This window comes from Histomonas meleagridis, assembly GCF_020186115.1.
Source record: "Histomonas meleagridis strain 2922-C6/04-10x chromosome Unknown contig_51, whole genome shotgun sequence".
NCBI classification, from domain to species: domain Eukaryota; phylum Parabasalia; order Tritrichomonadida; family Dientamoebidae; genus Histomonas; species Histomonas meleagridis.
The window spans coordinates 914,015-926,632 of NW_027150894.1; the positions used below are offsets into that span (position 1 = coordinate 914,015).

Below are 12,618 nucleotides of genomic sequence, written 5' to 3' on the forward strand. Positions count from 1 at the left end.
CAATAAAATGGGGTTGCGATTATAAATAATCTTTTTTATTGTTGTTATTATTTGCTATTTTTCATTGTTTCATGGTTTTCACAACTTTACTACAAAAGTCAAAAAATTTGAAATATTTTAATTAAAATACATATTTTAATAATTATTCTTAATAAGTTCAGTGGCTATCTGGGAAAAATCATCACTACTATTTTCAACAAACTGTAAAAATTCCAAAATTTTTTCAATTATTTGAGAATTTTCTTCATCAGTTTTTTGCATAAGTATTTTCCCAGCGCTTTTTACAGCTATTTCTTCTATCTCAAGAAAACCTGTCTCAGCCACTTCATACGCCATTATGATGACATTTAATTTATAATCGAACTCAAAATATTTAAGTCCACAAATATTCACTAAAGCAAGAACAAAATACGCAGCGCTTTCCTTAGCCGAATATTGCGTATCATTTAACAACGCGTTACAAAAACAAATTGCGTTATTATAATCAAAATTATCCCACTCAATTAAATCCCTCATTTTTAAAGCTAAAAGTTTCATTGCGACTGAAGTTATATCTTTATCTTTACATTCTACCATTAATATATGATGATACTTTTGGGCTAAATCAAAAACAATTTGCTCATTTACAAAATTCGAAATTTCTTGATTACATTTAATAAACTCAGAAAACAATTGTAAAACAGAATAAATAATTTTCGGATGTTGATCAACATGAATTAATTCACTTAAAGTTTCAATAATTCCATTTTCAAAATATTTAAATCGTAAATCATTTCGATTGTCCCAAATTTTTTGCAAGTTTTTACATATGATATATATAATATGTAAAGTAGGTTCTTCTTCTCGAATTGTCGTTATATAAAATTGTAATACTATATCGATAACATTCGGATGTATTGTTTTCCATTTGCAAATGTTACCAAAAAAATTAAACGTTCCTTTTTCAATATTTTCATTTTCTTCATTACGGATTTCTTTACAAATCTGAAGCTTGGAGCAATAAATATCAAAAAACGATTGATGGCCATTGATTGGTTGAAGAAATAGCTGACAAACGCCTTCATGAAGTGATGCAAGTTGACTTAGAACTCGTACAATGAAGTAAGGAAGATTATATCTGACTTTGTCAGACATAAACTGGGTGTATTCTAAAAAGGGATAAAATGTTTGTAATGATTCAGACCGAAGAAAAAAATTAATTGTTTCAGGATATATTGATAAAAGTAAATATATAATTTGAAGTGACCTGATTTGGCACTCAAGGCTGCTTCTTAGATTATTCGCAATGGAAAGAAGTAATTGAAATAAGGAAGTTTGATAAACAATTTCAAGTTTTGGCGGCGTACGTTCTCTTAAATATTCATGAAACATAAAAAGGTTGTTTTCTAATGTGCTTGAATCAATTTCTTCTTGATTATTGAGATTTCGAATTTGACCAATTAATGGAACCCAACTAACAGTCGACTTTCCTTCTTTTGTTAATAGTTCTTCTTGTGTTTTAAATCGTTTTTTTCGTGGAGTTTTCTTATATAATGACAATAAATTCATTTTGTAATGCGACGCCAAAGACCGTTAATATAACCGACCGTTAAATACTGGAAAAGTTTTACACAAATTGTTCAAGTAAAATGTGGATTGAACTATCAATTCTGATTATCATTCTAGAATTTTTACTTAGTCAATATCTTATGCGTAGGCAAAGGAAAACAATTAAAAATGCAAAATCTCCACCTGAAATTTATAAAGATCAATTTACTGATGAAGAATTTCAAACTGCTAAAAATTATGCACTCGACAAGATAAACTTTTCTATTTTAATGGATGTTGTTGATACCATTGAAAGCATCATTGAAGTTTTTATTCTTTCTAAATTATGGAAATTAACCGCTATTTTTGAAAGTGAGATTATTCATTCACTCATCTTTTTAGCGCTTTCCTCTGTATTAAGTACCATACTTTCAATTCCTTCTAGTTATTATTCCAATTTTGTTATTGAACAAAAATATGGCTTTAACAATCTCACAATCAAACTTTGGCTTACTGACAAGGTTAAGAGTCTTATCATCAACCTTATTATCAGCTCTATTCTTATTCCAATAATAATTTTCATCTACAACAAGGCCGGTGCCAAATTTGTTCTTGTTGCCCAAATCATCATTGTCATACTTTCGCTTGTTCTTAATGTCATTGCGCCCATTCTTATCATTCCTCTTTTCACAGTTCTTACACCAATCGTTGAAGGCCCAATTTATGACTCCATTTCGAAACTTTGTCAAGAATCCGAATTTAACATTGGCAAAATATATGAAGCCGATGACTCAAAGCGTTCATCACATACCAACGCAATGGTATTTGGACTTTTTACTAAGAAGATTGCATTAGCTGATACACTTGTTAAAAACTCAACGCCCGAAAAGATCGCTGCTGTTGTTGGACATGAGATTGGCCACTCGAAACATCATCACATATTGAAACAATTTTTGATATCTCAAGTAAGTACATCTTTGATGTTAACAACACTTTACTTCGTAATGAGCTTGGATAAGCCTTTTGTGGAATTCGGCTTTAGTGATAAGCCTTTAATTGCTGGTATAATAATCACGACGTTAATCGCAACGCCATTCAGCGATTTGTTGGATTTGCCTTTGAACATGCTATCAAGATATATGGAAAGGCAGGCAGACGAATTTGCTGCTTTGAAAGGTTTGCCTTTGGATGAGGCTTTGATAGATTTGGTGAAGGATAATAAGTCACCAATTGAACCTGACCCTTTATACGCCGCTTTCGTAAGTAGTCACCCAACTACTGTGGAAAGAGTGAAATTCGTAAGAGAAATACAAAAGAAATTAAAGAAAAAAGATTAGATGTAAAATAAAAGTGGCGTTTAAGCTGACATTACGATCATTTTTTACTCAAAAAAAAACATTTGAATGAAGTGTACGTTTGTAACAAGGCGCCCCAAAATGTTTCTTCTCTTATTCCAATGCGTAATTTCGACATCAATTCAATTAAACAAAGAAACAATAGACGATGTTTTCAACAAATCTCTTCCAATTTTCGTAGAAATATGGGATCCATGGTGCCAACATTGCAAACATTTCAAGCCTTCATGGGAAGCTTTAAGTAATGATCCTGAGTTATCAGACAAAGTTATTTTTGCAGATGTTAATTGCGTTAGTCAAAAATCTATCGCAAAACAATTTCCTGGTTCTGGCACGCCTAGATTTTTTTGGGTTGACTCAAGGACAAAAAGCAAACGTCAATATGTTGGACCCAACATTGATTTGTTAATGCGTGATTTCATATTAAAACAGCTTCATCCGACAATTTACCAAATTGATCAAAATAGTATTCCAAATCTTAGCACATACGCAAGTGTCCAACCAATTTTTTTCTTTAACATCTCAAAGGTTGATGATACATCAATTCATCTTTGCGAAGAACTTGTTTCTGAGCATTCCAATCTCGATGTTAATTTTACTGTTTATTATGATGATACAATTCATCACCCTACTGTAACATGGATTGCGCGTGATGGGGTAACCAATTCTTTCAATTTAGAATGGAATTATGAAAATCTTCATAATTTCATAATGATTCATTCGCTTCATTTTTTGACTCTTTACACACAACTTGTTAATTACTATATTGATGTATTCAATCTTACTACATTTGTTTTCTTATTTCCAACGAATAATGAAAATCACATCAAGCTCATTAACTCTGCAAAGGCTGTTGAATCATTTGGGTTAACAACTCGAACTGATTGTCAGCGCTATAATTATATTTGCAGATATACGAGCAGATGGCCTAAAAATAATGGCAATATCATTCTTATCAATAAAAACATGAAAAAGTTTTGGACATATGATAAGGAAATAGAACCGAAACAAGTTTTTCAATGGGCAAAAGCTGTTTTGGATGGGGAAATCAAAGCAAAAGGGCCTTATAATATGATACCAAGACAATTATGGGATTTCTTATATGAAATAAGAGGAGTTGGTGGATTTAGATATTATATTTTATTGGTTCCGATTGGAATGTCTTCGCTTATTGTTTTGATGTTTTTGTTTTCATTATTGTCTCAAATTAAATTCAAAAGAAGAAATCATAACCATATCGAATAGACAATCATTAGATGCGATTATGGCATTGTTGGATTTGTGGAAATAATAAAAATAATATAATTTTTAAAACTTTTATGTAAAAGAAACATGTTTAAAAGATACTGAATTTATGTTAATGGAAATGATCAATAATAATATTGTTATAGAAAAAATGAGTTGATATTAAAAATTAAAAAAATTTAGAAGATTTTTTGCCAAACACCATTTATTTGAAGAAATTTAAAAAAAGAATTAACATTTTTTCAAATTCTTTGATAATAAACGAATGTAAACGAAAAACATTTTAATATTAATAGATTATATTATATTTTTACTTTGAGAGTATTAAAATTCCTTTGACTTGGAGAAATTTCTCAGTAAAAAACACACTGAAGCTTTCCTCAGTCAAAATTTTCACATAGCAGTGAAATCAATCTTCAGCCATTGAGGCTGAATGCTTTCAGGGAATTATAACGACGAAAATGATCCCAATGATGGAAGCAGAAATCAAAATCTTTATCCTCACAGAACTACAGCATATCTGACAAAATACGAAAAAGCTAGAGTACTTGGAACAAGAGCACTTCAAATTTCACAAGGTGCTCCTGTAGACCCTGATGTTGAAGGTGATTTGAAAGATCCTCTTCTCATTGCTGAGGTTGAACTTCGCAAAAAACTTACTCCGTTAATTATTCGTAGATATTTGCCAGATGGAACTTATGAGGATGTAGCCGTTCGAAACCTATTAACATTTGAAAAATCTACATAACAAATACATGTCAATAAAATCATTTCGAAATTTAAATTATTAGGAATTAACAAATTTGTTATAAATAAAATCGAAAACTAGTTTTCTATACTAATGTAGGAAAAAAAAGATTTGACTTAGTGATACAAGATTGATATATTAATTGTTCTTATTAATTAAAAAAATGAATTTAAAATTAATAAAAAAAATCTTTCCGATACGGGGAGTCGAACCCCGCTCCCGTGGATGAAAACCACATATCCTAACCGATGAACGATATCGGAAGACGAAATTAATTTTGTACTATAATAGTAGATGCATATTTAAATACATCATTTTTGAAAATGTTTTTAAACAATTTTCAAAAATTACAATCAATTTACTCGAATACTAATAGTTTTTACTTATTTTGCTGAGCATACATCTCGCGTATACTTTTGTTTTCATTCATTAAGTTATTTAATGTATCTGTTAGTGTTGTAATTGTTTTTTTCAGTTCGATATTCTGCAGAACAAGTTCTTCAAGTAGAAGTTGTTTTTCCTGAAATTCAGGCATCGCAAGGATTGTAGACGTGGGCCTCATCTTTAACGACAAAGTCTGAATCTCAAGGTCTTTATCGCGTAGTTCTCTGTTTGTTGCATCAATCTCGTTTTCAACGTCGGCGGTTTTTCTTCTCAATTCTTCTTTTTCACTTTGCACTTGTTTAACTTGCTTTTCGAGATCGCTGTCAAGCGTTGGTGTGTCTGGGCTTCGGCCTGTTTCCTTCATGTAATTAAGTTTTTTACGTATGCTTTGGATTTCCTCATTCAGATTTGTAATTTCATCATTTTGAGACTTTTGAAGTTTCTCAATGGAGAGTTGATGCTCGTGATGTCTGGACTCAATAGCGGCGAGTTCATCTTGGATGGGTTTCTTGATTGCTTTGTATTTTTCGATGATTTGATCTCTTTGACTCATGATTGAATCAATAGTTGATTGAATGTTTGAGCGCCTTTCAAGAAGTTCCTTTCGAGTTGCATTTGTTTTTTGGATTTCTTCTTGTATTGAAGAAAGTTGTTTTTGGTAATCTTCTAATTTCTTATTTGCATGCTCAAGATTTTGTTTGACACTGTCAAGATCTTTATCAAGTGTTTCTTTTTTACTATTTAGATTTTCTTGCTCGGAACAAAGCTTATTGATTGTTTTTTGCTCATTTGATGTTTTTTGTTGGAGTACGTTAATTTTCTGTGTTAAATCTTCGATGTACATTGGTATATAACGAGTGGATCTAAGGAAAGCAAGCATGGGATTGAAGCGTTCTTTTTGGAGTTGAAGGTCTAGTTTTATTTGATTATGTTTTTGGAATCTTGCTTCAAATTTATTAATTTTTTCTCTGAGTTTTTCAAGTTCTTCTTCCTTGCCTTGAATTTGCTGTGTGGTTGCTTCGATTTTAAGAGTTAGTTCTTCAATTTTGATTTCTTGGTTTTCTTTTTCTTTTGCATGCGATGCTTCTTCTTGAAGTTTTGAAATTTCATCATGGAGGATTTTAATTGAATCCTCATGTCTTTGTCTTCCCTCTTTTCTTTGATTTTCTAATGATTCGATTTGTTGAAGAAGCTGTTTGTATTCTTCATTTTCTTTGCTTAATTGTTTTATTTCATCTTTCAGTTGAAAATTCTTTTGTCCTTGCTCTAGGATGTTTGCTTGAAAAACAGCAAATTCTTCTTCTGTTTGCATATTCCACTGACCGTTTATAAGCGGTTATGTTTTCAAAATATAAAACGATAAATCTTGCATTTTTTATAGTATTTTACATAACATTTCTCTTTTAGCCCAGACAACTTTTTTAGTTCAAAAAGTTGTTTGACATTCAAAAAGTTTCGTGTTAGGTCGGTGGCCTGACCATTGGATTGATGGCTGCAAAGTATCAAATCGTTCTCCTTCGTCACGGTGAATCCCAATGGAACCTTGAAAACAAGTTCACAGGATGGTATGACTGTGATCTTTCTGCTAAAGGTGTTGAAGAAGCAAAGAATGCTGGTAAGGTTCTCAAGGAAAATGGCTTCGAATTTGATATTGCTTTCACATCAGTACTTAAGCGTGCCATCCGCACACTTTGGTTAACACTCGATGGACTTGATCAAATGTACATCCCAGTTATTCGTTCATGGAGACTTAACGAACGTCACTATGGTGCTCTCCAAGGTCTCAACAAAGCAGAAACAGCTGAAAAGTATGGTGCTGAACAAGTTCTCCAATGGCGTCGTGCTTATGCTATCCCACCACCAGCCCTTGAAAAGACATCTGAATATTATCCAGGAAATGACAAGAAGTACAAGGAACTTGATCCATCTGTTCTTCCACTTCACGAATCACTTGCTACAACAATTGATCGTGTTATGCCATTCTGGCATGACCAAATTGTTCCAGCTATCCGCTCTGGAAAGAAGGTTCTCATTGCTGCTCACGGTAACTCACTTCGTGCTCTTGTTAAATATCTCGATAACATGAGTGAAGATGACATCGTTAATCTTAACATCCCAACAGGTGTTCCCCTTGTCTATGACTTAGATGAAAACCTCAAGCCAGTTGGCCATCACTACCTTGGTGATCAAGCTGCAATTGAAGCTGCTATCAACGCAGTTGCTAACCAAGCTAACAAGAAGAAATAAAAACTTCAACCAGATTCTATTATCTTGTTTATATATATATATCACTTTTCATGAATGAGATGATTGATCAATATAAAAAAAAATAAATAACAATTAAAAAAAACTCAAAGCCAAATTAGACTTGCATTAGGCAGAATGTATGCATGCCATTCCATTTGAGAAATATTAATATCACGTAAAATCAACTTGATTCAGTAAATATATTTTTGAATGGCTTATTTATTTGACGTTTTTTTTCTTGACAACTCATATTTTTCACAAAAAGTCATTACCGGTTTATCAAAGAATTTGGAAAGAATAGATATGAATAAAGAAAACGAGGCAACTCAGCAAACGCAATCTGCTGAAGTTGTTGACAACAATCCAGAAAATACCACTGACGTAAAAAAGGAACAAGAAGTAACAGAAAATAATACAAAAAATGAAGAAGAAAAAAAGTCTGAACCTTCAAAGCCACAAGAATCTTCGCACTCAAATTCTACCATGTTTATTATTATAGGTGCAATTGCTATTTTAATTATCGGAATCGTTTTATATTTTATTTTACGAAAGGATCGAGCAATTCCTTTTGAAAAACCAATTCAGTATGTTTTCAACTCTCAATTTCGTAATGAACTTGAAACATACGTCAATTTAGATCACCATAAACAAATTTTAGTATTATATGGAGCAGACGGTGTCGGAAAAACCAGGGGCCTCACCACATTTGGTGAAGAGCTTCTTTCGGATGACCGTCTTGTCATTGATTTTGATTTTAGGTCAATCAGTCCCATTGCATCTGAGATCGACTTTGTTCAATTTCTTCAACAGTCTGTCATCAGCTCATTCCGAAACCTTGACAAACGTCAGTCTAAGCTTCCTGATCTCCGGAAATCTCTATCACTTGTTCGTGCATTATCAACCATTAATGGACCAATTTCGGAAACAGTTCCAAATGTTTGCAAAGATTCATTACTTCAATCAAGTTTCGCATCAATTTATACCGTTATTAATTCCATTTCTGTTAATCCCGAAATCTCAGTACCCGCATTATTTGAATCTATTAACTCTATTTCACCACTTTCACCAGTTATATTTATTCATGATATCGAACGTCTTAATTCCTTCAACAACTCCATCATCCGCAAGTTCCTGCCACTTTTCTGGAATGTTTGTCAAAATTTTGCGCGCGATCGTAAAACGGTTTCGTTAATCATAGAAATTTCCGATTCTTCTTATTTAGTTGATCATGAGTTTTTATTCGAAAGTGAATCATATCGAATTGTCCGTGTAGGAGATTTACCACTTGCTGCACATAAGTCGACATTTGTTGATAATAAAATCTTATCGCCATCTGAATATCAAAGTATCTCCGAAAAAATTGGCGGGCATGGACAAAGTTATGCACTGTTATATGAATATATGCGTGAAGGATATTCACCGAATTCAGCTATCAAGAAATTATTGAAAAAGGCTAAAAACATTATAATCGATGTAATACAATTTGGAGAAACTAAAAACGAAAGGAAAATTAGATTAAACTTAATCAAGAAATCATTGAAGCAAGTAATTAGTGTAGAGACTGATAAGAAGGAAATTAAAGAATTACTTAAATGGAATGTGTTGGCATTGGAAAATAGAACACATTGCTCAATCTCGAATAAAATTATGGAAAAGGCTGCTGAAGAAGTAATAAAGAAAATTCGTAAGTAAATAATTTTTATTTTATTTTTATTTATGATTTGGAACTTTAATTGTGTGCAATTTCGATTTTCTCCCTAATGTTGTGTGATAATAAGTTTTCGAAAAATGAATCATCTTAAAAATAATGGATATTTAAAACATTCATTTTCAAAATTGTGTCCCTCCAAATTTGTTTTAATTTACCGAATAAGTAGAAGTCAATGGGGACAATATCTGGTGAATAGGGTGGTGAGGAAGTTGGCTCAATTCTAAGTTAAAAATAAAACTTTTGTTTTCAGTGAGGTGCGTGGTTTTGAATAATCGAAATATATCGAATACTTTTTTCTCCTATTAGGATATAATTTTTTTTCAAGTGGTTTTAATATATGATTAATGAAATATTCAGAATTAAATTTTTGACTGGGAGGTAGAACATCAATAATGAAGAAGCATCAGGGATTCCAAGATATCGTGAACATGAATTTTGGTTCCTAAATTAACCTTTTCGGAATATTTTCAACTTTTTCTCGAGATTGTGCATAAATAAATTTATGAAAGTACCTTAAATAAAACCAAAACTCATTACATGTTATAATGTGGCGATATCCTTCCTTTTGGAATTTTAAAAGTGCCTCTAACATTTGTTTGGAATATACCCTTTTCTTTTTCATATCACTTGTCAGCATGAGGGGGACCCACCGTCTATAATATTTTTTGTTCCCTAAATGTTCAATTAAATGAGTTTTGATAGTAAATAGATGATGGCCAAAGAGGTGTGCTAATCATTGAATTGAAATATATGGATCAATATCAAGTCAGTATAAAATTTTTTCGGATATATCTTCTTATAATGGTCTCCTAGGGGACTCTATAATCTGAAGGTCTTTTCTCCTCTACGAATTTCAGGAATTCAAAAATATACCGTGTTTTAGAGAGCGAAGAAAACAATGCTAAAAAAATTTCATAAATAGTCACAAAATTAACCAATCAAATTACTATGAAGGGCATGCCCACTACTAGTATGGCACAGAACCATATCCTTCAAGCTCACACGATTTTTTCCTTAGAAACAATTATGAAGAATTTAAAATATAACAAATCAGGCAAAAGTTTCAAATATTTTTTAAAATTCCTTTATATTAATAATCATTTTATTCTTTGTTTATTTTAACAAACCAATTAATTGTTCCAAATCTGATTTTCATGGGAAAGAAATAAAAAGCTTTACATAATGGATTTATGTTTTACTTTTCTAAGAGTAATTTAACTATTTCTGTATGACCATTTGAAGATGCTTTCATAAGTGCTGTCCAAAATAATTTAAATTATTTTCAAATATTATTTTGAAATATAAATTCTAAATCAAACAAATAAATATCTTTAGCATTAATATCAATTCCTTCTTGTTCAAGAAGTAATTTAACTATTTCTGTATGACCATTTCTAGATGCTAAAATAAGTGCTGTTAGAAATAATTTAAATAATTTCCAAATATTATTTTGAAATATCAAATTATTAAAATAAATATTAAATAAAACAAATAAATATCTTTAGCATTAATATCAATTCCTTTTTGTTCAAGAAGTAATTGTACTATTTCTGTATGACCTTTTGAAGATGCAATCATAAGAGTTGTTTCAAATATTTTAGATAATTTCCAAATATTATTTTGAAATAGAAAATTATTAAAATAAATTTTGTCTTTAGCATTAATATCAATTCCTTCTTGTTCAAGAAGTAATTTAACTATTTCTGTTCTACCATATTCAGATGCCCATATAAGTGCTGTCCAAAATAATTTAAACAATTTCCAAATATTATTTTGAAATATTCCAAAATTATTAAAATAAATATTAAATAAAACAAATGAATATCTTTAGCATTAATATCAATTCCTTTTTGTTCAAGAAGTAATTTAACTATTTCTGTTCTACCATTTCTAGATGCCCACATAAGTGGTGTATAAAATAATTTAAATAATTTCCAAAAATTATTTTGAAATATAAAATTATTAAAATAAATTTTATCTTTAGCATTAATATCAATTCCTTCTTGTTCAAGAAGTAATTGTACTATTTCTGTATGACCATTTGAAGATGCTTTCATAAGTGCTGTCCAAAATAATTTAAATTATTTTCAAATATTATTTTGAAATATAAATTCTATATAAAACAAATAAATATCTTTAGCATTAATATCAATTCCTTCTTGTTCAAGAAGTAATTTAACTATTTCTGTATAACCATATTCAGATGCATATATAAGTGCTGTTTGAAATTGCTATAATATATATTAAGTATATAAAATAAACATCAAACAATAACAAAAAAATTTAAATAAAACAAATAAACATAAAATCATAAAATTTAACTTCAAATGAAAAAAATAAAAATAAAATCATTAAAATATATATGAAATTATGGAATTAAATGTTATGTAATCAAAATATATTTCGAATATTCTAAATAAATATGAAATTATTAAAATAAATATGAAATTATTAAAATAAATATGAAATTATTAAAATAAATTCTAGATAAATAAAAGATACTTTAAAAATTTAAAATAAACTATAAAACATTTTAATAAATTTTAGATAAATAAAAGGTACTTTAAATATTTCAAATAAATTCTCAATTATAGAAGCAAATCTTATATTATTATAATGAATACAAAATTCTCAAAACAATTTTTAAGTAATCAAAAGGAACCTTGAAATATTGGATCAAACTACAAAATTAGATTATAAATTCCAAATTTTTGAATACAATATCTTTTGCATTGATATCAATGTCATCTTGTTTTAGAAGCATTTTAACAATATCAATTTGACCATTTGACACTGCACAAATAAGTGGTGTTTGAAATTAATGGAATATATATTAAATATTCGAAATATATTAAAAGTTTGTGAAATAGATATCAAATAAGCGAAATCAATTTCAAATAATTTGAATAAATTTCAAATTATTTAAATCAATATCAAATTACAAATAGAAATATAAATTATTTTGAAAAAATATCAAATTATTAAAACAAATACTAAGTAAATGAAATTAATACCAAATATCTCAAATAAATCTCAAAAAATTGAAATAAATATAAAATAATTTAAATAAATACAAAATAATTGAAACAAATATCAAACTACTAAAAAAAATGCTAAATAATTGAAACAAATCTCAAACTACTAAAAAAAATGCTAAATAATTGAAGTAAATATAAAATAATTTAAATAAATACCAAATAATTGAAATAAATCTCAAATGATTTGAACAAATACTAAGTAAATGAAAAAAAACGCTCATTAAGGGAAATAAATATTAAAACCTGAGAATAAATTGTAAATGTAGAAAACAAATCCAAAAATATTTGTATAAATTTCAAATTATTCATGCAAACATTAAATTATTCATGCAAACATTAAATTATTTATAGAAATTTCAAATA

The 12,618-nt window shown here is 29.3% G+C and overlaps 5 protein-coding genes across 5 annotated transcripts; 4 read left to right on the forward strand and 1 right to left on the reverse strand.

Annotated features, from left to right (window-relative positions):
* Window positions 1–1,688: 1,688 nt before the first annotated feature.
* GO595_007188 (Clan MA, family M48, Ste24 endopeptidase-like metallopeptidase) lies at window positions 1,689–2,864 on the forward strand (the record flags this gene model as incomplete). Its single annotated transcript, XM_067920624.1, has 1 exon — window positions 1,689–2,864. One exon carries the CDS (start codon window positions 1,689–1,691, stop codon window positions 2,862–2,864), a length of 1,176 nt encoding a protein of 391 aa, XP_067772707.1.
* Window positions 2,865–4,560: 1,696 nt separating this feature from the next.
* On the forward strand, window positions 4,561–4,875 carry GO595_007189 (DNA-directed RNA polymerases I II and III subunit RPABC2; the record flags this gene model as incomplete). Its single annotated transcript, XM_067920625.1, has 1 exon — window positions 4,561–4,875. The coding sequence occupies one exon, from the start codon at window positions 4,561–4,563 to the stop codon at window positions 4,873–4,875; it is 315 nt and encodes a 104-aa protein (XP_067772708.1).
* Window positions 4,876–5,254: 379 nt separating this feature from the next.
* GO595_007190 (uncharacterized protein) lies at window positions 5,255–6,571 on the reverse strand (the record flags this gene model as incomplete). Its single annotated transcript, XM_067920626.1, has 1 exon — window positions 5,255–6,571. One exon carries the CDS (start codon window positions 6,569–6,571, stop codon window positions 5,255–5,257), a length of 1,317 nt encoding a protein of 438 aa, XP_067772709.1.
* Window positions 6,572–6,747: 176 nt separating this feature from the next.
* Window positions 6,748–7,506, forward strand: GO595_007191 (2,3-diphosphoglycerate-dependent phosphoglycerate mutase; the record flags this gene model as incomplete). Its single annotated transcript, XM_067920629.1, has 1 exon — window positions 6,748–7,506. The coding sequence occupies one exon, from the start codon at window positions 6,748–6,750 to the stop codon at window positions 7,504–7,506; it is 759 nt and encodes a 252-aa protein (XP_067772710.1).
* Window positions 7,507–7,809: 303 nt separating this feature from the next.
* On the forward strand, window positions 7,810–9,198 carry GO595_007192 (uncharacterized protein; the record flags this gene model as incomplete). The annotated part of the gene is made up of 1 exon (XM_067920630.1): window positions 7,810–9,198. The coding sequence occupies one exon, from the start codon at window positions 7,810–7,812 to the stop codon at window positions 9,196–9,198; it is 1,389 nt and encodes a 462-aa protein (XP_067772711.1).
* Window positions 9,199–12,618: the final 3,420 nt, after the last annotated feature.